General features: G+C 40.7%; 1 protein-coding gene across 2 annotated transcripts in view; it reads right to left on the reverse strand.

Moving 5' to 3' along the window:
- mta1 (metastasis associated 1) overlaps window positions 1–25903 on the reverse strand; it is a 43906-nt gene extending 18003 nt beyond the window's left edge. Inside the window, exons 1-3 of one of the 2 annotated variants that reach the window (XM_053509690.1) lie at window positions 25717–25903; window positions 10124–10191; window positions 9710–9803 (exon numbers count right to left, since the gene is read on the reverse strand). In XM_053509690.1, coding sequence (XP_053365665.1) covers window positions 9710–9803; window positions 10124–10191; window positions 25717–25744 — 190 coding nt within the window. In that variant the 5' untranslated portion in view covers window positions 25745–25903. The remainder of the gene's footprint in view (window positions 1–9709; window positions 9804–10123; window positions 10192–25716) is intronic. The other variant, XM_053509691.1, reaches the window with a different exon arrangement.
- Between the last annotated feature and the right edge of the window lie 734 nt (window positions 25904–26637).

The raw sequence follows: 26637 nt of genomic DNA on the forward strand, positions 1-26637 counted from the left end.
ATTTTTCCCCCTCCAATTTCGTTAAGATCCTAAAGAAAGCAAATAATTTGCTCCAATCACACAAAAGAATCTTAATACATTACTGAATCGAGTTTCTCTATTCTCTAGTAGGGAGCAAAAGGGAACTGTAAACGGTGTAGAAAACAAGTAAACAATGGGGCATCACTTCGCTAGAAATCCCATCAGAGCAACAGGCAGGCCCTCCGAGTGGCGCAGTGGTAATCATCCGCAGATCGCTGGTTCGAACCCCGGAGGCACAGAGAGAGCAGATTGGCTGAGCTCTCTCAGGGGGGAGGGATGAGAGGTACTCGCGCTCCCACATTAATTACGGCTCTACAACCAATCAGGAGCGTCTGTGAGCTCAAGCACGCGGAAGGAGCAGCTAGGGCTGAGTGTGTTACTCCGCCCCCCTGATGGTGCATGAGCAAGCAGTTCGAAAAAGTGTGGTCGGCTGACGTCACGTGGTTTGGAGGAAACATATGATAGTTTTCGGCTCTACCGGCTGAGTGGTAGTGGTAGCAGCCTTAATGTGGGAGCCCCCTAGTGAAGGGGAGGAATTGGCTACAACTAAATTAGGGGAGAAAATTGAAAGAAAAAAAAAAAAAAAAAAAAAAAAGAGCAACAGGCAGGCGAGGTGCGTATGTTACCAGGGTAACTCATGGGGGAAGTGACATCTACGCTTGTGACGTTGCACTGTTTTTCGAATGGTGGTATTCTGTCGAGAGAAATTCCCTTAACCGAGATTCCCTGCACAGCGAGCACCCTTTAAAGTACACTGTGGAATAGAACACAGCCTCCTTTTCAACTTTAAGCTTCTCGTTTTGCCTTTCTGATCAATCCTGTGTTCTGCGTTAACTGGTTACAAGAATTCAGTCTCTTCAATGATTGGAGAGATGTTTTACTAGGTATGAGATGGTGAACCAATCAGTGCTTTAGGATTGCCGCTGCTTCTTGTTTTGAGTTGTAACTTTGCCCCCTGCGGAATTCCCCGCTCAGAGTTGGCTGAGGATAAGCGGTTGAAGATGGATGGATGGATAGATGAATGGATGGTCTGAGAGGACCTCAGACAGTCAATATTAGCTTCACTGAATAGAAATAAACCATGCAATGCCCAAGAAAAGAAATTCTACTTAAACTCAATATGATTTAAATCTCTAGCCGTCATCATACCAAAAATGATAATTTTCCCTTAACAGCACATCCCTAAATGTTTCATTCCCCTTATTTCATAGTTATTTGAGAGTGAACAATTTTACACTCAGTCCCAAAGTTAGTTTTAGTTATCCCATACATTAGAGCAGTTATAAACATGTGCTTCCTCTCCAGTCTGTCTTTACAGCTCTCTTGAAGTTAAGAGTCATCTCACTGACATATTGAAAATCCCTCAGTGCTTAAGACTTTCCCATGGAAGATGAGGTAAAGGTACAGCCTTTACCAATCTCCGACACTGTTTACCAGAACCATAGACAGTCTGACTGACGTGTTTTGTTCAGACCAATGAGGCATCTAGGTTGCTTAGATCTATGCTTGCGAAAAGAAAATACCTTAAATCAAATCAGTTCAACATAAAAAAGGATGGGGAATAAGAAAGTAAAAAATTGTAGCATGAAAAAGGAAACGAAATGAAATCAGAGTGTGTTAATAAAGTCCCGCCCCCTCACATAATTCACATCGGGGTACTTAATCTCTGTTCCCCAGTAATCCATTTTTAGAGGAGCAGAAAGGAAATTCTCTCTCTCAAAAAAAATTCTACATGTATGTGGTAAATGGACTGATGGGGCTGAGTGGAAAGGAGGGGAGGCAGAGTGAGAATGAGGAGGAGGAGGAGGAAGAGGAGCCAGTGAGTGTGCTCCAATTCATCTAAAGTTTCATTAGAGAGACAGACAGAGAGCAAGAGAAAGACAGAAAGACAGACGGGATGAATGAGCTAGGAGAGAAGAACAAAAGCAATCAAGGGATTTTCAAGAAGACGACGAAGGGGGGAAAAAGCGCCGAAATCAATACACATTCCCTCCTCTTCCTCAGCCACACTAGTATTCCGAGCACACACACTCACCATGCTGTTTGTATCTCACACCTTCAGTTTCATCTTCATTTGCACAACACACAAAATGCATACACTCGACACAGAAATAGACGGGTTGCTGTTCTGGTTCTAATGTTGTTATAATAGAGACTGGAGTTCTGATGTGAACTATAGAGAAGCAGGGGTTAAAAAAAGAGAAAAAGGAAAACCATGAGAGCCACATGGCTATGAACAGCCCTCTGCATTCTCGAGAGAGCCAGCATGATGAGAGGAACTCACTACAGCCTCGATCCTAAGAGAGGGGGAGAAAGAGAGAGAGGCATATAGCAAGAGAAAACCGAGAGCAAAATACCCCAAAAAGAAAAAAGAGAGAGAGAGAGAGAGAGAGAGAAAACGAGAGATACAGAGAACGAGGAACCTGAAAAGGCAGCAAGAATGAAAGCAAGATAGAGAGAAAGAAGCAGCATGAGGAGGGCATATAGCAAGAGAGACAGACAGCAAGAGAAAAAGAGAGATGTACAAAAAAAAGGAGAGACTGAAAAAAGCACAATTGAGAGGAAGATAGAGAGAAAGACAGGTTTGGAGTGAGAGCAAGAGAGACAGTGTGTGTATGTGTGGAGTGTGAGAGAGAGAGAGAGAGAGAGAGAATATGAGAGAGAGAGAACAGAACACCGCAACCAATCTACTGGCACTGCACCCAGCCTATACTCTCCACAAATTGCCTCTCCATCTCACCTGTCCCAAGCAATTATCAATTATTGATGAATGAGTTGCTTTACCAAGCAGCGTGAGGAGGAAGAGGATGGGAGAGGAAGAGGCGTCTACACCCCCACTCAGAAAGGAGGAATGAAAGCTCTGGAGACACTGTGTAAAAGAACGGACTCGAGTTTCCGTTGCACTTGCCAGACAGCTATACGCTAGTGTACTATGAACCAGATCATCTGTATAGGACCTCCATAATTGGACATCCTCCCTGACAGAGAGAGAGAGAGGATGTGGTCGTGTCTCTCTCGCTCTCTCTGTCTCATTCAAGCACTGTAGTTCATGATTATTGAACCCACGTTTGTCAAAAAGGCGGAGTGTGCCTGAGGAACTGGAACCTGGCAGGAGTTTTAACTCTACTCACTACCAAACTTACGTCTTAAACTGTGTACCATAACCTCACACGCCTTTTCCTATCTAGAGCATGCAAAAGATATGTATATATCTTTCAGTGGATTGGTACAAGAGGTGTTACAGCATTAATTCCTTACTATGTAATCTCATATATAGGGTCAATGAAGCATAATTGCTACTGTAGATCTGTGATTTTTAATTTTATTTTATTTAAATCACAACTCTTCGTCTTAAACCTGTTGTATTGATAATTGAGTTCCTGTAATTATTAACTGGTTTAATTGGCCTCATTAATGAAATGGGTTTAATCCAAATCTCAAAAACAAGTTAAAAAAAAAAAAAAAAAAGATCTAAAATCTAAACAAGATCTAAACAAAATCTAAATAATCCTAACTTTTATAATTTTTAGCTTCAGGGATAAAAAGGACACCCTGGATCTATCGCGGGGCACACACATACATACATACACGCACTTACACACTCATTTACACACCACGGGAAATCTGGGAACACCAATTAGCCTAATCTGCATGTCTTTGAACTGTGGGAGGAAACGGGAGTACCTGGCAGAAACCCACCAAGCACGGGAAGAACATGCAAACTCCATGCACACAGACACAAGGCGGGAATCGACCCTAAAGGTGGAAGACTACAGTACTAATCACTACACCACCCACAAGAGAGATAACAGGAAAAAATACGTAGAGGGGAAAAACCTTTTGGGGAGATGGTGCGAGTATGTCCGGATCAATGCAAGTCATTGCAACAAGTATTTTTCTCTTCCAGTTTTTCTTTTTTTTGTAAATTAAATTACAAAACTATTCCCAAGACATTGTGTGAGGTAAAGAAATCCCGCCTTCTTTATGATTGGTTAAAAATAATGCAGTCTCATCTGCGAATGGTAAGAAACCTAGAGCATGAGGCTAGGATTCATATTGTGTTTCTAGCAAAGTTTGGCACAATATTTGTAAATAAATAAATAAAGTAACTATTGCAAAAGCAAAAATTTTTAAGCACGGTTTAAAAGCCCCTCAAGTCGCTCGGGGTTTTGCGAGATCTTGCAATAAAAATCTCTCCTTATATAAATATAAATGTCCCCTCATACGCATACGCAAGCAGTTATGTATAATAAGATTATTATTAATAATAATAATATAGAAAATATAATGTGCTGAGGGGGATCATGACTGCAAAGAGTCTAAAAACCAGACCTTGAACAGAAGGCTATAAAAATGTGATTTATCACACATGTCTTCTCTCTTGTTTGGTTTAAATCGAGTAGCCATAAAAGAAGTAACCCACTTTATCGACCATGTAACAGTGATAAACGTAACACGGTTTCCTTTTTCTAAACAGGGTTTTGTTTTAGTTTTTTTTACTAATGAAGACTTAAATCTGTAAATAAAGGAAACATTCTAGTGTTTCCACTTTAACAGTTTAACTAAACTTTCCTGCAATGTGGCTGGAGTGACTTATTTATGGCAATTTCATATTAAATATGAATGTTTAACTGTAACAAACCTCATGTACCAACACAACTAAAAATTATGTACTGATCTTTTTAATCCCAAAAGGCCTGGTCCATCAAAGTTACTTCAAAAACTTAATGGAGCTTAAATCTTGATGTACAAAGCATTTCTATATGTCCCTCTGGGTAACAATGTTTGCCAAATGCTGGAGATGTAAACGTAATACAGGGCAAGTTGGTTCATGTGTCTGCCTTATCGCAGTCTTTAATTATACCACATCCCACTGCTTCTCCATTTGGGTGTTTTCTCTTTAATCTTCCTCAGATGAGACAGCAGAGAGAATCTCAGTTCAAGCTTACAGTACCAATGTTTTATCCAAACCAAAATAAAATATCTACCTTCACCTACTCCGTGATGTTTACTTTATGCCTCGTGTTTTAGTTGGCTCTTAAAATTAAACTGAGTTTGTTAACAAGCTGAGAAATGAAATCTCATCATCATCATTTGTGATAAGTCCACGGTAAGCCACCACTAGAGAGAGCTGTATACATTACACTCATATATGCATCGCTATTGCCGCTTAGACAATGCTCAAGTGTTATTGAAGGATGGCAGAAAGAGCGGAAACCACCCTTTTATATGCAACTAATAGGGTCTATAGTATGTCAAAATATAAGAAGTGTTCAAGTCAAAGTGGGACTGGATGACATTTCTCATGACTGAAGGCATAAAATCAGTAGACATGCACAAAAGACAATAAGAACAGTACGGCGATGAGACTTTTAGATGAAAATCTTCAAGTATTTGAATAGTGGAAGCATTTTAAAGGAGGCTGTATGTCCGTGAATGATGATCCCAGCGGATGTGGCTTGGCGTTCACTTCAGTCACTCAGCAATCAGCGAACCCCTGATCCTTGGAAATCCATGGGACACTTGTCACATAACTTGTGGAAGACACACATCTGTCTGTGGGAACACAGTCATTCACAAACACCACTTACACATTACAGGAACTCAACAGGAATCTCTCTTTCTGCCTCCACACACACACTCGTGTGCAAACACTCTGCTAGAAGTTATTGCCAAATCCCCCCCTTAAAGTGCTGACCCCACTCCAAGCTATGTCTACCTGTTTGGGTCATTAAAGGAGTTCCTGGGAGGCCAGCGTTTCAGATGTGAAGCAGGCAGTCCGATTGTGGCTTTTGGGTACTGAGGAAATTTTATTTAGATAATATTTGTTCTGTTTTTCTGCACAATCAAAAGTTCTGGTTTGTCTTGAACGCCTCTCGTAGTAAGCAAATAGAAGATATATTAGTACTGATATTAGTACTCTAATAATTGAGTAGCATAGTTGACTAATATCTTGACCAGTCATTACTGTGGAGAGGCAATGATGAGGAGGCCATGACTGTAGTCAGCATTTTAATTTATCCCAATCGTGTTCAAAGGGGTGGAGGTCAGGGCTCTGTGCAGGACACTCAAACTCTTCCACTGGCAACCCATGTCTTCAGGTGTAGAGAAACTATAATGCAGCAGCATACAAAAACTTCATAAACGACTGTGAGCTACAACGTTGTAGCAGTACCATTTGTCTTTTCACTGCAGTGCTGAGCTTTTTTTTTTAAATTATGAATTAAAGGAGGATTTCATAGTGATTTCATTTCATGCAGGTCCATGTTCTATGTACGTCAGCTATCAGCTGTAATCTCTGCGGTAATGTAAACGTGATGCAAAAGAGTGGCTCCACAGTTGGCCCTTGCTGGCATTAGTCCTTCAGTGTGGCTGCGATTTGCCAGGGTCATGTGAAGGAGAAATCCTGCAGCTGAGGTCGTCCTGACCTGGAGAGTCCAACACCCTTGAGACGTAATATATTCACCTGTTCCGAAGAGGTGTGTCAGACAAACACAAAGAGACACAGGTACACACTCTCATTCTGCCCTGACTTTATTCCCTATTCTTTCTTGAAAGCAGGTTAATCGCAAGTCTGCCTCCTTCACGAGCAAAACGCACGAGCTGGAGTTTAGACACAGTGGGCGAGGAGATTACAGGGAGTGGTCAGTTCAGTTCAGGGTCAAGTCCCTCTCTCTTTGTGCCTCTACACACACTCGTGTGCAAACACGGCCACTGCACAGCTCCCTAGCTTCAGGCTTTGGCGAGGAGGAGCCAGCATCACAGAGAACAAAATATTTAATCTGTGAGTCATCCAAGAGTGTGTGCACGTACACTGAGTCAGACTGCTGAAAATATAGAGCCAATAGTTCCAGCTCTCACATGTAGAGGAATTCAAACTCCCTTAGTGCCCATTCACACCGGAGGAACTCCATCACTCTGCTTCTCACGCCCTTAGCCTCTTATCTTCACCATCTTTTCTCCAAACCTGTTCTCTTGTTCCTACTCTGTGACTCACCTCAGGTCCCTTTTCAGTTCTTTACTCCCCTTTTTCTCTTTGCCTTTCTTCAGAGCAGAGTCAGGATGTAGCCCACACCCATGTGGTCCACACTCGCTCCTGCCATGCATTTTTCACATATTGCAAATGTCTGAACGTCCACGGAGAGACTGCTGGCTCTGCAGAGAGGCCCACAATCCACGAACCCACACACACACACAGCTTACACCCCACCCCCACCAAGTTCCTAACTGTGTCTGTGTGGTCTGTGTGAACAAACAGTCCCACTGCTCATGATTAAACCTTTGTGCATTGTGGGCTACTTTCATACGTGCATACTCGCTCACTCGTACTCTGTACTAGATATAGTACTTTATATATATATATATATATATATATATATATATATATATATATATATATATATATATATATATATATATATATATATACACACACACACACACTTTTTACATTTAACCACCAATACCCTACTTTCACACCAGCAGTGCTGACAGCAGCTTACACCACACCTTAGCCGCTCCACATGTATGAAGCACCCGAACATGCTTGTTGATTCAATCGTACGGCAGTCATTTTGGAGGCCGACTCCGCTTACAGCAGGAAAGACTGGATATCCTTAATCACAGCTCCAATTATTCCATTTCGGAACGACAGCTTACACCATTCAAGTCTTCACAACAGAAACAAGGCTACGCAGCCGTGTAAGAAGTAAACACACGTTTTAGAGGAAAAGAGATAGGAATCTTGAACACCCCCTTTTCACATGTCTTTAACAGGATTACGTGGGGTGTTCAAGGCCACTCAAGTAATTTTTGATTGGGAGAAATGAAACACAGTTATGAAAATAAAAACCTCCCTTTATTTTACACTCATCTCAGCATTTCACCAGTGCTTCAATACGATCAAGGTAGAAAGTTTTTCCCAGTACGCCACAATTGAACTGCCCGCTTTACGTCTGAAATGCTGGCCTCCCAGGAACTCGACTAATGGCCCAAACATGTGGAAATCACTTGGAGCAAGGTCAGGACTGTATAGGGGATGTTGGAGCAACTGCCAGCCGAGTTCCTGTAATATGCAAGTGATGTTTGTGAATAATTGTCTAATTTCCATAGACAGATGTGTCTCTTCTGCAAGAGTGACATCTATTCATTTTTACGGATCAGGCGTTCCACTTGTGGAACAACTACAGTGGGGTTCGAACCACCACGACCGGGATGGTCATTCACGGACAAATGACCTTTTTTTAAAACGTTTGCACCGTTTAGATGTTTTACTGCAGATAATAGTCTCATCTCCGAACTGGTCTTGGATCTTCTGTAAACGTCAAACAGTTTTACACCTTAATTCATGGGGAAATCATCACAAGTCTCGGTTTGACTTAAACTCCCCTTGTATAGGCTAATTTAAAGAAACGTGTAAAACACCAACTGAGTGATGACCCAGGGCTTCAGAAAAACATCTGTGTTGTCAGAAAAAAACCTTTAAGCTGCTAAAGGAAAGTTATCAAAGTATTAATAATGAATTAATAGGTAAACCTACATGCCCAAAAACTTAAGAAATGTACATGTATATACATTTTATTATTAAAAAGAAGAAATGAGCAAAAATTAAATGTTTCGACCAAAAACTAAAATAGTGCTTTACTCAACAGTTCTGTGCTGAAAACAGTGCTGGGTGTTTTGCCATAAAAAGAAAAAAAAAAAAAAAATTCAGACTACATTCTCAACTTCCAAATGATACAAATGTGAACTGTGTAGTCAGCAGTTTGGAAGTGATGCAATGACGAGCCTTGGCAGTGAAGCATCGCTTCCTGAAGATGATCTCCACAATCAATTCTATCTACACACACACAAAGACAATACATAATGATCCTTATGGAAAAAATATTTAAAAAGAAGCTTATACGTCAACGTTGTTGAATTTTTATTTATTTATTTTTTAACTGGGACTAGTCAGAAGGTGTGGATTTAATTTGTATAACAGTAGCATGGACAGCAGCTGCAAACAGCTGCCCTACATAATCTAACAACGATTAAGATGTACAGTATGTAAGGTGTCTCCATCAGGTGTGTTTTCCACCAAAGAAGGATTTCTTGGGAACATAAAAGCTGTGTTTATTTCTCTAATTACCTTAACAGCTTTAATACTGTAAGTAATAACCTGTCTTATCTTGCCATGTAGATCTTCCGCAGCATTAAATGTTAATAAAATGTAATTAGAAACCGCATTCTCTGGCAAATCGCTGTGGTACAAGTGGAACAAAACACTTTGCAACATGATATGATTAAAGAAATCCTAAACAAAATCCACTTTCCATTATGAATAATTTTCCTAGAATAGCATGCCTCATTCCGTTTTAAAAACTGCTAGTTTTACTGCTAGGTTTTAAAAACTTACTAACTAAACTCTGATTTTCCCCCTTATCGTGGTTTATTTAAGCATGTCTGAACATGGCAACCAAACGAGACTTTTTCTGGATGTGGGCTTGGTCGGGTCCCAAACAAGTTTGGAGCAGTTAGTTGTAGCGGGAATGTGATCCGACCTCGATCCAGACAAACTACAAGCAGCGCTCTGCACATCTGAGCCAGGTGCAAACTCTGTGTTTGCATGTGTACCGGACACATCTGTACATACACGGTAGGCTGCAATGTGAAACGATGTTGCATTATATGCCTGTTCGTTACTTACGCGCATGTTTGTCTGCTAGGGCAACAAGTGTAGCGGAGATGTCTCTGCGTCTGTAGAAGCACACCACTTTGGCCTCCACGTTTCCATTCGCCGTCTGCAAATTAGCATGAAAAGCTTCATAATTCAGAAAAAGGCCGAACATGCAGGTGAGGATTGAAACAGAATGACAGATTTAGACCTCTCCTATTCCCTGTACGCTGAAAAAAGGAATGCAGCTACACTAAACAAAGAAAGAGAAGATGTGTCAAGAAAAAAGGGAGTACAAGAATGAAAGCTGTGAGAACGGATAGTTGCGAACATTGAGGTTGGCAGTTGAGACAGACAGTCAGACAGCGCATAAAACATTCAGCAAATATCTTGCGGAAGAATTGGCAACATCAGCTCTGAAGGACACAATGATGGACTTTCACTCACCTTGTTGAGCTCCTCTATTCTCCTGATGAGCAGTGGGTTACTGGAGGAGTTCTCAAAGTAAACATAATCTGCGAATGGGGAAAAAAAAAGAGAGAAAAAGTGAGAACAGTCGTCAGTGTTGGCATGGGCAAGACGTCAGCACCAGGCGTCCTCTCCTCCTAAGGGCTTTGGGCCATTTGTTGCACCAGTGAACTACATTTGTTCGTATGCTCATACAACAAATATGAACTTTAACACAATGTTTAGATTTATTGGATATTTCTATTAATTTCACATTTCAGGAGATCCAATCTACTGACCATCTCCTCCATCTACCCATATGTGAAGTGTAAAAAGTTAAAAAAATAAAATAAAAAGTTGGGCCTCTGAGAGGCGCAGTGGTAATGTGCTCGCCCTATCATCCAGAAATCGCTGGTTCGATCCCCGGGTGATGCTGTTACTTCTCACAGCCGGAGGCCTAGAGAGAGTTGATTGGCCGAGCTCTCTCAGAGGGGAGGGATGGGAGGTACTACATTAATCACGGCTCCACTACTACTAACTAATCAGGGGCGTCTGGGAGCTCACGCTAGCGGAAGGAGCGGCTAGCGCTTGTCTCCGAGTGTGTTACTCCGCCCCCAACGGTGCGCAAGCAAGCAGTTCGAAAAGATGCGGTTGGCTGGCGTCACGCGGTTCAGAGGAAACACGCGATAGTCTTCGGCCCTCCCGGCTGAATGGTAGTAGTAGCCTTAATGTGGAAGCCCCCTCCGATTGTACACGGAGTTTGCGAAGTACACGCTTTGCGAGTGGTCCGCAAGACAAGCAAAGACTTTTAATAAATTTTGACGTGGAAAACAAACAAGTCTTGGTTTACGAGTACCAAGTATCACGTGTCACGCATGCGATTCTTGTTTTGATGCTAAGCGTCACGCGATCACAACTGAGCAGACGGTTTTTCTCTCTTCTGCTGCAAAATTGTGCAATCGTCTCCCCTGCTGGGTCTTAGTGCGCATCTCTTACTGTTATAATTAATATCCATGCACACGTGTACTGTTTACTGTAACACTGTGACCATGTGTGTGTGTACAACATTTTATTTTGTATTTGTATGTATGTGTATATAGCGGGTGTGTTAAAGCAAAAGAAAGTCTCATTAGAGACGTTAAAAAAAAAAATTCTCTCTGGTCAAGGCTCAGCCTGCTCTTTGTGTCTGACTCCTCCTACTTTCGCCCTCACAGACACACACACACTCTTTCTCTCTGCTCTACACAAAAACACTGCTCGGTCACAATTCAAAGGTAAAGTGCAGGTTAATTTGTTTTATTTTTACTTTAGAGAAGTGACTCCCTTAGTGTGTCACTCAATCAAGTGTCAGAGATTTCTTGTTCATTTATTTTTAAAACAGTGTTTCCATTGTGTGCGCCCGCGTGTGTGAAAAGAGTGGAGGAATGGTAACTGAAAGATGAGAAGAGGGAGAGGGGAGCTTACTTTAGATTCACACGCACACACACACAAACACAGCACCTGCGTGCACAAATGGAAACTTTTCGGTCGGGATTTATTTTTACTTTTTTTTTTTTTTTTTTTTTTTTTTAAAGGTAAAGTGCAGGTTCATTTGTTTTTATTTTTTAGGCTGTGGAACAAATATTTGTTTCCACTATTTTTTATGGGGAAATTCCTTTTGGTTTACGAGTGTTTTGGAATACGAGCCTGCTTACGGAATAAATTAGGCTCATAATCCAAGTCCCACTGTAATAACAATAAAAAAAAATACTAGTTAAATCTGTAAATCAAGTAAATCAGCACCTGTGAGGATTAACTTTGTTTTTTTTTAAGACAAGCCCATTCACTGAGAGAAACTATTTCTCTCCAGAGCATGTGCGACCATCAGTATGCCCTTCTTATCCTTTCTAGGTCAGCTGGCATCCGGTGCATTTACTGCCTCTCAGTACACCGCGAGACGGAACTGTCCGCTACTACTAAAGCTAATCGATCATAGAGGTCATCATTCTTCCAAACATTTGTCATAAGTTTTTGCATGATGGCAGTCTAGTCCTTTATTTAACTTGGTACTGGAATTATGTTTACTCAAAAACTTACTGTATGCAGCCAAGGACACCTGTCTAATCACTTTCTAATGAACCACCTACTTGTCATGAATAATATAATATAAATATATTACATCTATTGTAAAATATGTGTTTGACTATAGAACCTCCTATATCATGTTAATAGTATATTGCAAACTGACTACAACTACATAGTATAACACATAATAAATGAACCGAACACATTTAATCTGTAATATCTGTGCAACAATGGTCAGATTCTAGCCAGTTTTAATTCACGTCCCCATTCCTCTTTCAGTTTCTCCCTCAATCCTTATCCTTATTATTGCCTTTGGCTTGACTCCAGGCCAGTGGGTTGGTGTGCAGGCTTATGGCTCAGTGGGACGCCCCTGTAGCCTCAGACTCTGTGCGAGTTCTGGGTGTAAACTTGCTAATGTCGGGGCCTCTGGCACACTACACCCCACACACACTGTTATAAACACTCCTGAGTTGTAACTCTTACTACACCAAAAGAAAAAGTAAGGAAGCCAAGGACTAAACACAGTCTGGATGATTGACCTTTTTGTTCTTTCACAGAGTAAACCCCCAACACAATAAACCAGACCTATAGCTAAATTTGCATCATGCAAAAGCAGACAAATCAGTAACCAGCGCGCCGAGGACACGCTGACTGTGTCTGAGTTTTCAGCTTTTCAATTCGAAGCTTCTCAGCAGGCTAATAGGTTAAAGTAGGCTGCAAATGTACAGTAGATGCAGCAGAGTAGTCTTTCCATTTACTCAAAAAAAAGAAGAAAGGCAAAAAAATAAAATCCTGCAAATTTACATTTAGGCATTTGGCAGACGCTTTTATCCAAAGCAACTTACATTTTTTTTTAATTCATTACACATCTGAGCAGTTGAGGGTTAAGGGCCTTGCTCAAGGGCCCAACAGTGGTAAGTTGGTGGTTGTGGGGTTTGAACCTGGGATCTTCCGAACCGTAGTCCAATGCCTTAACCACTGAGCTACCCCTGGCCCCTAGTCAAATTTCTATTTGACTTTTTTGTTTGACGTTCAAACAAAAGCTACTCGAGTTACCTTATATATTTTATGGTACTGCAATGTACATTTATCCTGCAATCTCATCATATTACTGCTATTAAATTGCCTTAGCCAATAGTTTTTAGACTAATCAAATAGGTTTCTAAAACGTGTACCCGTGCATGCGTGTTGCCGTTTCACTGAGCTTGTGGGCTGCTAAAGAATCTCTGATTTTCTCACCCATGTAAGGTGAAACCTTGGCATAATGCCGTCACTGGTGTACCTCACAAACTTGTGACTTTACTGCAGTAATGTGGACTGATGACCCAAACTAAACAAAACTAAATTTTACCCTCACTAGTAAAATGGGGAATTGTGTGTGTGGTTGGTTCAGTGCTGGGTTTCTCGCCTGGCATGAGGAAGTTCACATCTCAACCACTGCACTATACCCAATGCCTTGAGCGGCAGGGCAGCCTCAGCGATGGTCACAATAATCCCTGAATAAAGTGAGAGGGGCGAGTCTGGAAAGGCATCTGGTGTAAAAATATGTCAAAATCAAACTTTGCGACCGAACCAACATAGCGACCCCTAAGGAGAGCAGCTAAAAAAAAAAAGAAACATACAGACACGTTCATACTCGGCTGCGTCCCAAACCAATTATGTGCCTAAACAACAGAGTCTAGCACCGTTCACTTAATTCATACGTATATTACTACAGTGACTCCAAAGTTTCATTTATAACAGTTTAAAGCAGATTATTTGGCAAGTTTGATTAAAATTCTAACAAATTGTGACAAAAAGTTCTACTTTAATTGGGATGTTTATAAAAAATCATGATGCGTATTACAATCAATCGCAATACAAATCTAATTAGAACCTAGGTATCCTGATAACAGGATTGTTGATTCCCATCCCGACATGTGGTATGCCATCCAAAGATAACGAACATGTTGATCCATTACTGTTATTGAGGACCAGGTGAAGGAGTAAAACATTTGGCTGCTCCACTAATCTCACAGAACATCGCTGTGTTGGTTTGCGTCTCTCAGCATCGGCGATGGGTCTGTGCACTAGTGATGGGTCGTTCATGAACGATTCGTTCTTTTTGAACATGACTCAGATGAACAAGTCGTCTCGGAAAGTGATTTGTTCAAAGCATCGCACAACCGCCATATGTTATATACAGGAAACAGTATTGAACGATTTTCAGCAATAAGTCTTCAAATCTCGAGTCGTTTGTTCTTTTAACACATGTCTCCCATAGCTGCTATGCAGTGCAGTACACAGGAAACAGTATTGAACGATTGTGCTAGTGGGTCTTCGAGTCCCCAGTCATTTGTTCTTCTGACACGTGACTCCCATAGACGCTATGCAGAGTACACAGGAAACAAAATTGAACGATTCTCAGCAATGAGTCTTCAAGTATCGAGTCGTTCGTTCTTTTGACACGTGACTCCCATAGACGCTATGCGGTGCAATAGATTCAAAAGAACAAACGACTCTGTGTCTGTGAATGCGTGTGTGTATTTGGAAGACGGCCTGAGTGAATCAATTTCCTGAGCCAAATAAATAAGACTTTACCCATTTTAGATAATAAAATAATAGGAAATTAGGTTGTATGTGCTGGCCATTAATGATTAGGGATGGGAAACACCAGGGACCGCCTGACGCAATATAACGATACCGAGATGTCAGTTCACTTTGCATTGCTATTCTGCTAGCATCATGCTTTTAGAAATATTCCAATTGCATTCGATTTGTAAAGTGCTCTCCCTATTATTTGGAGATCGCGAGTTCGAATCCCGGGTAATGCTGTAGCCTCCTGCAGCCGGGGGCCTAGAGAGAGTTCAGAGTGAAGGTATGGGCAGCACTTAGCGCTCTCACATCAGTTGCGGCTCTAGAGCCAATCATGGCGTCTTTGAACTCATGCAAGCGGAAGGAATGGACAGCACTGTCCTCCTAATGTGTTGCGCTGCCCCCAACGGTGTGCGGGCAGTTTAAAAAAAAAATTGGTGGCAGATAAACATTAAACCGATTTTTTCAAACCAACATAATATGTTATAATGTAAGGGATTTAAAGGGTAGTGGAAAAAAATAAAATTAAAATAATTATAATAAAATAAATAAAATCACATTATAACATGGTCTTGGCCAGAAGAACAAGGTTCCTTAGGTGCACTTTTGCTAAAAATTGTAAAGGTTTTTCTTGTTTCGTCTTGCAGATAATTTTTTTTTTTTATTTTGCTCTGGCGGAAATTGTAACCCTGACTGGCAGTAGTAGCCTTAATGTGGGAGTGTCCTGATTATGGTTGGGAATTGGACTATATATATATATATATATATATATATATATATATATATATATATATATATAAATTTTTTTTTTTTTCAATCTATAGTTCATGGTTTTGATGTGCTCAAGCACTTAACTGCAAAATTTAAATTTACAGAATCTGGCAGACGACCTTATCCAGTGAGACTTACATTTTTCTCTCATTATACATCAGAGACATGTTTATGGGCAACTCGGTGGTGCTGGAGATTAAATCTGTTACCTTCTGATCCATACTCCAATACATTAACCACTGAGCTACCCCTGCTCTACCCCAAGATGATTAACTGGTCTCTCTCTAGGAATCTGTGTCCATTTAAGAGTCGCAAATGAATGTTGCGTTTTACTGTCTTTTTTGGTTGAAGATAAAGACTCATGGCACACACCTTCAACAAGCACCGTATTCACCTTAATACTACGTAATTGACAGGAAACCAAAAATTCAATGTTGTTTAAAAAACAGAGACGGAAACCTGTGCAATAGCCAGCACTAAATAAAGTACACCAGCACTGACAAGAACCTACATGATTTATTATATATATATTTGTTTTGTTTTTTCATCATGCCATAGTGGAGGAACAAGCTACATATTTAAGACAGCTTGAAACGTTGTTGCTTTTTGCTGTAACACCCTGCGCTATACACGCATCATCATCTAAATCCTTGAAAGACCTCAGAGACCTGCCGAAAAGGGCACACCGTCCTCTAACCACAATAACGCTGTTTACATGACTTGTACCATCTTACCATAGTACAGTTCCCTAACTATGACACAGACATCATCTGTTCAGAAGTACCATATGTTCAAGGTGTGAATTCTGCTTAGGAAAGCATTATCAATACAGCATATAAAAGCAGCCTTCTACTAAACAACAACAACAACAACAACCGAGAACGCAACAGAGATACTTGAAAACACACAAAATCATCTGTTTTGTCTCAGATTGCAGTTCAATGCGTGTCAGAGACAAGGAGATGGTGCAGACCGCACCGCTTTCCTGCATTTTTTTTTTTTAAATAAGCTCAACTTCTTCCAGAGGTTTTGAGGCCCGGAGCAAAACCCGGCATGGACTCAGAAGGGCGAGAGCCTCGTGAGTGGCCTGTGCGTCAAAACTTGAGGAGCTGTAAAAAAAAACCTAGAGGCTATGTCTCTCACGGCTCATCGTGCCAGGATTTCTACCATTCTGCCCTGCATGTCTGCGCCCACGACGTCGGTTAAGCCCTCACCCACATACACAAACACACACACACCACCAATCAGCATGCTGCACAGTTGGTGACATCACAGTGCAGTCAAATTTCCTGGGATCCAATACGGGCATGTTGCTGAGCCTTAACGAGAGAGAAAGAGAGAGAGACAAGTTGAATCTAACCAGGTCAGGACTGTGGAGAAGTGAGGCAGACAGATAGAGATAGAGAGAGAGAAAATGAAAAAGACTGATTCAGACAGCGAAAGACAGAAAGATGCAGAGAGAGACAGACAGAGAGAGAAAGGATGGTTCCTGACCTGACCACATCTTGTATAGGTTTAAGTGCAAGGAACACACTCAATCCACACCTCAGGACATTTCAACTGGGCTCCAAGGGACATCGGTTACTATGGCAATGTCTGTTCATTTAAGCTTATGTTCAGACACACACACACACACACAGATTTCTAGTGCTTCACTCACTTTCTTTCTTTTTTTTTGCCCATTTTGGATTTCCATCAAGCAGGTTTGCTACAGCTGTTTCAAACCAAAAATGCCCATCTCTATATCCTTTGCATTCAGTCAATTGCTTTCTATGTATACAAACACGTTAGAAGGTAAGGGCAACAACAAACGTGGGAACAGGAGACGTGAAATCTTTCATGGACTAAAAAACAGGCTCAAGAGTCTCTGCCACAGTGGAAAAAAAAAAAAACTATTGAAACGAGAAACTATTGAACGAGTGATAAAGCTGCTGTCTCAACTGACAATCACCCAAGTGCAGTAGTGAGATAACTGGTGTTAAGGAGGAGCTGAGCGGAGCGCTGCGGCAACTAGGCGAAGCATCATGGCCCGATGAGGCAACTTCTCACACAGCACGTCAGTCAGCCTGTAAAGAAAGATTATATCTACTGAACATTAAGAGAACATGGGTTGGGTGATGTGATGATATAAGGGCAATATTGTAGTAACCAGTCACAATACAATATGCTTTTCTGAGAGGCCATTGATATTTTATAAAATACTAGTCTTTAAATTGGAAAATGGTGACATTTTTCAGTTTTGTAGGGTTAAATATTTTACATTTGTTTTCTAAGTAGTGATGGAAAACCTGATACGATAATCAATACCTTGGTGCCTATTCAAGCTATATGGCGATTTTATAAATATCCCGATTCAACATCACGTTTCTTTTTTTACACTTCTAAACGAACTTAGCAAATACTTCACTCCTACTACACAGAACGCTGTGCCGCCTACCAGTGCGTGAATAGTTTTTCCTCTATAGCCAGTAGGGTTATAGGGAAACTGTGACATCAAATGTGATTTTAGTCAGTGTCAGTGTGGCACTACATGAATTGCTACACCAATGAATCGCGAGATAAATCAATCCACTCCCCCTTCATCTCTAGCTTCAACGCATTAACGCTTGCAATTAACTTAAAATCCTTATACAAATGAATAAAAAGTTCTCAAGCTTCCTCATTGTGCATCTGATTAAAAAAAAAAAAAAAAAACTAAAACTGGATGGATACAACTTTATTGCTTTAGGTTCTAGGAACGTACTGTAAAATAGGCTCAGATTCTAGAACCGTTCTCTGAGCTGTTTTTGTTTGCACATCTGAGACTTTCGGTTTTAGAATTTGTCCAACCAGATGCACACTGAGAAAATGCAGACCCACTAGCAACTCATGTGGGCTACAATCATCAGTAAGTACCTGGATACAAATGTGCAGATTATTGAGGAAGATGGTATATGCGTTCACTGATGAATATGAAAGAAATAATAACAGAACCATGTTTACGTCTGAAAATGTTTTTGTACACATTGAATAAAGTTGCTGCATGGAGGCGTAATTTTTAGTCCAGTCACCTTCAGGGTCGTGGGTTCAAATCTAACCTCCAGTCTGTGTACAGAAAGTTTGCATGGGCTCAGCATTTTCTCTGTGTTTGGTAGGATTGCTCCAGGGACTCTGGTTTTCCCAACAGTCCAAAGACATGTGTAGACTGACTGGGTTTCTAAATTTCCTGTGGTGTGTGTGCGCGCATGCCTGTCCGCAGCCAGAAGTTTGGGCTCTCTTACTATGCGATATGCCATAATGTCAAATCCTGATGCGCACTGATGATGGTAGAAATGTCTTTGTGCAGCGCTACAATATTTTAGTCGTATCTACCCATCCTTATCTATAGTCAACCACAGCTGGGACTTCGAGAGACTGGTCAACTGATCATGTACTCTCCTTCCTGTCAATTACAGAGCCGTCAGGAACCGATGTCCAACAACAGCCTGTCTCAGAGACTCACGTTATTCCTCACCTTCTCGACCTGGAAGCTGTTGTGCTACATGAGAACTGTGGGTTGTTATCTTAATCCTGCCTGAACACCCTCAAGCAAATATCTGTTAAAGTTGGCCAGTAAAAATTTTTTATATGCAATAGGGGTGTAATGGATTATAAAACTCTCAGTTTGGGGCGTTTACAGTTTCCAGGAAGATGAATCTATAGACACATGGAATTATGTAGTGTTTAAAAAAAAATTTTATTATTATATTTAAAGCAGTGTTTCCCATAAATCAGAAATATACTTAGCCGGCAAATATACTTAGCCAGCATTTTATAGGGCTTTATAGCAATAGGCTTGCAAAGTATAAGGTTAACATGTCCTTTTTTTTTTTAAGCACAATCTGGGTGTATGTAAAAAACTAAATTTTATTTCTTTTTAACCACTGATAGAACCATTACTAAATAAAATAAATAAAACAATCATAAAAAGGGTCACATGAGCATAAAATGGCAAATGTTTTTATGGTTGCTTCTGTGATAATAATAATAATATCATTATTATTACACACATTTTAGACCAACATTTTTGTTTCTTCATTTCCATATTCCGGGAGCAGTACAATTTACACATTTGAAAAGTAATTATAACTTTTGTTCTGCATGACATGTCAGAAAATCCAAATCCACAGCATGATGTCTGAAGCCTCCTCATTTACACACACACACCATCCTCAAAAGTTTTTTTTTTTTTCTTTTTCTTTCTTTTAATTGGTCCAGTGCTGTGTTGCCGCTCGGATCTGCGCTGCATTAGTTTTAAGGGTTAATCCTCCTCTATATATATTTTTTTTTTAAAGAAGAACCCACTCATTGTGTGAAACTGTGTTTCTCTGCAGAGCATGTGCATTAGTCAGTACACCTTTCTTTTTATTTTTACAGCAGCTGGCATCCGCTGCATTTACTGCCTCTCAGTACACCGTACTGGCTCTACCGCTCATGAACCTGTTTATTCTACTAGAGAGAACGGTCTGCTACTACTTAATCAGGCCCGCCCAAGTTTACTCTGTGTGTGGGGAACACTGTTTAGATTGTCCAAAGTAGCTACATTTAGCTTTGATGGCGGTGTGGCACACTCATTATTTATGATTAATTACCTGGAATGGTTTTTAATTCACAGGTGTGCCTTGTCAGTTCACTTGTGTCATCACGCTGCATTCACGTGTTGGCTTATTTACTTGACTACGATCACAGATTGCGATATCAGTCATGCTTATTAATACACCAACCAGGCCAGAGATTAACAAATGACTCATAACGCAATTGCTCCTCTTATGTCTCTTCCTCATTTACGGCTCTCCACTATCACTCACTTGACGTGTAACTCGGAGGCAACCCTGAACGAACTAGTCGGGTTACCATACTCTCATGCTCTATTTATCAACGCCGTAATATTCCAGCCTTATATAAGCTGTATTATTTTGTTATTAGAGTGTCAGCAAAAACCGTTTCTGGTAACTGCCTCATGAGGTTGAATGAGAGAATGCCAAAAGTGGGCAAAGCTGTCATCAAAACAAAAGGTGACTTCAAAAATATAAAACATGTTCTTGTTTATTTATTACATTATCTATATTTCTTCATAATCTATCACTCTTCACTATTAATAGACAATGTTAATATGATAAAAAATAAAGAAAAAAAATTGAGTAAGATGGTGTGCCCAAAACTTTGAATGTTAGTGTATACCAAGGGCAAAGTGTAAATTCACAAGTGGGAACAGAGAAACACATCAATGGATGTTTTCTAAAGCAACAATATTTGAAAGAAAGCAAAAACAAAAGCCTTTGTCAAATATCTATTCATTTCTCCCTCCCTCTCTCTCTCTAACTGTTCTCATATTGAAGTGGCAGAAAAGTATTTTCTTCACATACCCCAACTTGTATGGACCAGGGTCAGTCATGATGCAGCACGCTGGACCAGAGAAGGTTACAGGCCCAACAGTGGAGGTGCTGGATCTTGAACCACTGACCCTCCATCATCATCAAAGTGTAAACCACTGTTACCCTGCCAGGGAACAATACTGAGGGGCTGAACCCTGTATATATCCAGGGGGCTCCCAATACTATATTATCATGATACTTAGGTGCTGATTCAATATGGATTGCGATTCTTTTAGTCTAACAATTTTATAAATATGCAGATTTTAAATTCATTTAAATTCTAAACAAACTTCACAAATAATTTACCCCTACCACACAGGATGCTGTGGTGTGTGAGTGAATAATTTAGAGTAGGATCATAGAGGAACTGCAACATGTTAGCCACTCAAATTTGGGAAAAAAAAAGAAAATTAATTTGCTGCAAGGATTGCCACTCAAAATCACAATATGTAACTGAATTGACTTTTCCCCCCTCCTATATTACACAGCAAACTACAAACGCCAACATGTACCACAGCCGAAATGTTCTAGAAAACCAAGCCGCTGCTGTGTCACTGATGGGAGACTGCAAATGGAATTTGCCCCAGAAAAGTAAATTCAGGTCTTTGCCACAGAGCTCCTTGGATTTTTTTAATGTTTTTTTTTTATGGAAGTTAAAGTACGTCTGTGCAGTATTAAACAATAGACTTTGGGCCTAAGCAATGGCGTGTGTGTATTGTAGCTGGCAGAGAGCCTTGGAGCTGTGGGGAGTCCAGTGAAGCATCTCAGGTCCACTGGCTTTAAGGCATTAAAGTACTTCTGTTTAGTCAGGACAAATTAAGGCAACTAGAGGAACCCATACTACCCATAATTTCTTATTGTCTGTCAGCTTTACATGGCCTTGTTCTCTGCCACCACAGAACTGTGACATGTAATTCTGCATATTTCCATCATTTCCATGGTTGATAGCTGTGGTCAGCTTTGGGCTTCTTTTTTAAAGATTTCTTTGGGCACTTTCTGGTCAGCACTGGAGTTCGGGTGAGCCCTAACTCAAAGAAGAAACAAACAAAGCCAAATCAGAACAATAAGCTCCGCAAGAGGAAATTCCGCAAGGCTACCTTTTGCCATCATGTGCGGTGAAGACAAAGAAGAAAAGGCAGCACTGAGACAAGCTTTGTCTTCGCTCTCCAAGGCATTGTTTTTCAATGATGGCTCGGCATTCAGATGCAAAGCTTGACTGTTCAGGAAAGAGGAAATTGCCTTTGTGCTGTTGATGGCACAGATTTACCTTGGGCATCTCCACTAATTCAGCATTAAGGAATGAGTCAACAGCGCTGCTGCGCCTGTGCACTTCAGCTTGGACGATTAGTTGCATATTAATCATTATTAGCAATTTTGGGCTTGACGATTTGCTAAATCACAAAAGACTTCAACTAATGCATCCATTTAGTAGTATGCCTCCTGCATTAAAATTCAAGCGTTACTAGTTGTAAACAACATTACCCACAAACTGAGAGCTTCAAGGAATTAAGCACGGATGCCCAATCTACGCCGAGCGCACTGACTGCAGTCTGACGAACAGCAGGCATCCCCGCAGAGAGAGCAGATACTTTGTATTAAAATGTGCCGTGTGTCTCTGCCAATGTGTCAAAGTGAACAAAGCACCAACATCAAACCATGTTTTAGGATTGCACAAAACTGTATAAGGAATCTGTTTGTATGCTGCGTTTAGGACAGGACAGACTCAGGTCTTGGGTAGACCAAGAAAGCTGCTTCTGATTGAAAAGCAAAACCAGTGACCGTATTTTGGAATATCTACTAAATAGGAAACAAACTGTTTTTATTTTTTATATGTAAATGATTTCCACCTAAATTTTCTTAATTGAAAAAAATTCTACTTGGCCAGATTCTGCTACTGAATTCCATGCGCTCATTCGGCAGAGCATGGGAGAACATCGGGCCCGCGGGGGAGAGCAGTCATCAATATGTATCAGGTGTTGCAGAGGCTGGAGGTACAGTGGCCCATTGAGGTTCTTTAATGGTCAAAGAGCCTGAGGCCATTTACAGCCTTAGCAACACAAAATGTTGCAAACACTGAGAAAAGAATGTAAAGACATCCCAATCCACACTACAATCTTTCCCAACACGCTGATAAAGGAGTAATCTGCGACATCCACAACGAAAGAGCCGTTCCTGATAGAGAGAGCTTGATGTCAGCAAGATGATTTGAACTGCACTCATTATTTCTCCTTCTTCTATATAACCCTGATATAAATCCTCTGAGCGACACGCAGTCCCTGATACCGCCCGATACCGACAATAATTTAGCACCCGAGTCGGTCCTCTGCACACCTTGTTTGTCAAATTACACAAAACATCAGTGGCGTGATAGAAACATTTATCACATGCTAACTTCAGACTTACAAGAAGACCAGATCTCTTCCTCTACCATGAATGTGATTGTAAGGATTGCTATTAGGGTCTATATTCACTTCGACATTACTCCTGAAACACTGGATAGGAATTGCACCATGAAAGTGAGATGCATGTCTCCACTGTGCCTGTTTTGCATAAACTTGCAACAGAAACTTCCGAACAGTCGGCTTAGTTACTAAAAGTACCTCAGGTATCAGGTCAAGGCTGATACGTAAAAAGCTTGGATACTGGGAAAATAAAATAAAATAATAAAATAAAATAAAGTAAAATAGGAATTGGAGCAAAAAACACAATTAGATCAGGTGTGATATTTATTATAATAATAATATATCATAAGAACAACAAGAATAATATAAATGTAATAGATATCAATGACAAAAAAATATTATGTTTAAAAAAAGCATTGTGTGAAAGTACATACAGTGTACAGACTACATCCACAGATTAGAATACTTTCACATTTTAACACTTCCTTGACTCACATTTGTCCTGTGCTTGAGCTCCATCACACCTATCTAGTCATCACAAAAATCCAATTTCACCAGGCACGCTTTGTATCCTAATCTGTATCTCATTTAGCACCATCAATGTTATAATCTACACATTTCCTCACCCGTCCACTGATGTATTACTCAAATCCTGTGACATTAACTGACAAAACAAAGGACATTAAATGTGTTAAATCACACCCCTATTGTTACAGGCTTGTATAACATTCACCTAGTGATAGAAACTTGTACAGTGTGGACTACTGACTACTTGGAGGACGTTGATTCTGGGTCTGTCCGAGCTGATACGCAAAGCTCTGCTATTAAGATCATTATATATATTATAAATAAATAAAAGGTACACATGTAGTACATATGTGCCCGAATATATGTACTAAAAGCGACAGGAGATATTATGCCTTGATATTAAGCCAAATATACAATTGAATTTTATATTGTACTGCATAAAGCCTTTTATGAACAGTAAAGTAATTCTTACTTAGTGTCTGTGACTTCAGCTGTCACTCAGGGTTGTAAAAATGCCCATTAAAGTATGCCAAGGCACACAAACCCATCCTAAAATATGATTCAATTTTAACATGTAAAGGAGTCCTGCGTTGCCCCAGCAGAAGCACATCTGATTTAACACCACATCTATCTGATCATCGAAAAACCCTTCATCATCATCATCATCATCACACAGCAGCAGACAAAGAGCCAGCGTACGGCCTTCCAAGAGGCAAAGCAGCAAAGCGCTGAAGCTACTCTCATAATACTTTGCATTTACTCATTTGCCAACGTGCCAGACGCTGTTATCCAAGTTGAGCTAAGAGCATGAAGGTGACTCGAAGGACCTAACAGGGGCAGCTTAGTTATACTGGGATTCAAACCAATAACCTTCCATGTTAGATCCCTCGGCTCGGGGTCACCGTCCCTCACGTTAAAGATGAAAATCAAGAAATCATACAGAAACTAAATAACCCGCCTCCTCCTAGGATTTGGAGACGTTTACGAATCAGAACTCAGGTTTGATTAATTAAAAAGAAAAAAAAAAGATTTATTAATAGTAATAATAATAATAAGGAAAAAGAAACAATTAACCTTTTAAAAGGTGTTTCTATGCCATGTAAAGGATCGTAGAATAGTCTCTGATCAGGTTTTATAGTTTGCTAACTTAGCTGGGACAAAATGCGGTTTCTCGAATTTCAATTTAACAAAGCTATCTGAGGGATAGATTATCCATCATGCCTGCATTCTGCACTCTTATGCAGACTGTGTGTGTGTGTGTGTGTGTGTGTGTGTGTGTGTGTGTGTATACTATCTGACTTCTCAAAGCACTTCAGCTGATTGAAAAGTATCACTTCACAAGTCATCTTAAGGAATAATGTGTCTCACAGTGCTTTGAAGTCAGTCAGTCAGTCTTCAGCTAGCTAATCAAAGTCAAGGCAGAGCGGCAGTGTTTCCGCCAGCAGTCTGGAAGCCGCTCCATGCTGCTCAAAAACAGAACCTCAACTTCAACATAAAGCCTTCAACCGTGGTCTAAGCACAAACTTATAAACTTAAGGTAATGCTAAAACACCAGAGTAGTGTTAGAGTCGATTAAAGTTTATTTTGTTTGTTTGTTTGTTTGTTTGTTTGTTTATTTTTCCTTCTTAGGCAGTTCTCGAAACTGGACTCCTTCCTCTTCCTCCTCACACAGTCACCACCACCATCATCATCATCATCCACCACCACCACCATCATCATCATCCTCATCCTCTAGTCACACGCACAGCACACGCCACTTAAGCTTTTTAGAAAATAAAGAGGAAGGACAGAGCAAAGCTACTAGTTTCGGTCGTAGAAAAAAAAGTAAACGATTTAAACGATACAAAAACGTGCTCTCTACCTCCAACCCGGTACATATTGGCTGCCATGGCTGCCCCACGCTCCTGGTGTCTCCAGGTAAGGGCTGTGTGCTGCCGCCGTCGCTGCCACTGCCGCCGCTGAGCGCGCTGGAAAATGGTGGCTGGATCAATACGAAACGGAGCAGTACGCGTTCTTAAAGAGACAGTACACCTTTTCTTTCTGTAATCTGCTCTCCCGTGACCGGGCTAATTAAGGGCGTCCTAAGAACGGCGCGCACAATTGGGACTCACCCGCCGAACCGGAAGTGAATCTCGAGACGTTCTAACAGTCAGTATGTGGCGGGATGACGTTTTTAACTGAAGTAAGATATTGTTGTTTTTATTACGTAATTATTAAGAGGCACTGCTGGGCTTCTTCATATCTTTTAGAATACACCGACTCATATGCAAAAGTACTACACTACACTATGTTGGTAGACACAAATCCTGTTTCATTTTTTCAAAGCATAGCCCCCAATCCAGGGCAACTGGATCACTCACTCAGTGTCTATACCACTTTACCCCTGTGTACAGAGTCTAGGAGAGCCAAGGGGCAATTCCTGGAGACTTAGGGCACTAGTCGGGAGTACACCCTGGATAGGGTGCAAATCCATCTCACACACGCTACAAGCAATTTGGGAACACCCACCAAGCACAGGGAGAACATGTAACTTTATGCACAATGACTTGAGGTGGGAATCGAACCCAAACCCTAGAGGTGCAGGGTGACAATGCTAACCACTACACCACCATGTCACCCTCCCGTCCTTTTCAGTAACAACTTAATTCTGGCCGGGATTAAAGTGGATCCGGAGCCTATTCTTTAAAGGGATAGTTCAGATTTTTTTCAATTCTGTTTTAAATCTAAATTGAGGGGCATATCTGCAATGAATTGGCACCCTGTACAGGGTGTACCCCGCCTC

The sequence above is a fragment of the Clarias gariepinus genome, chromosome 13, assembly GCF_024256425.1.
Source record: "Clarias gariepinus isolate MV-2021 ecotype Netherlands chromosome 13, CGAR_prim_01v2, whole genome shotgun sequence".
Classification (NCBI taxonomy): domain Eukaryota; kingdom Metazoa; phylum Chordata; class Actinopteri; order Siluriformes; family Clariidae; genus Clarias; species Clarias gariepinus.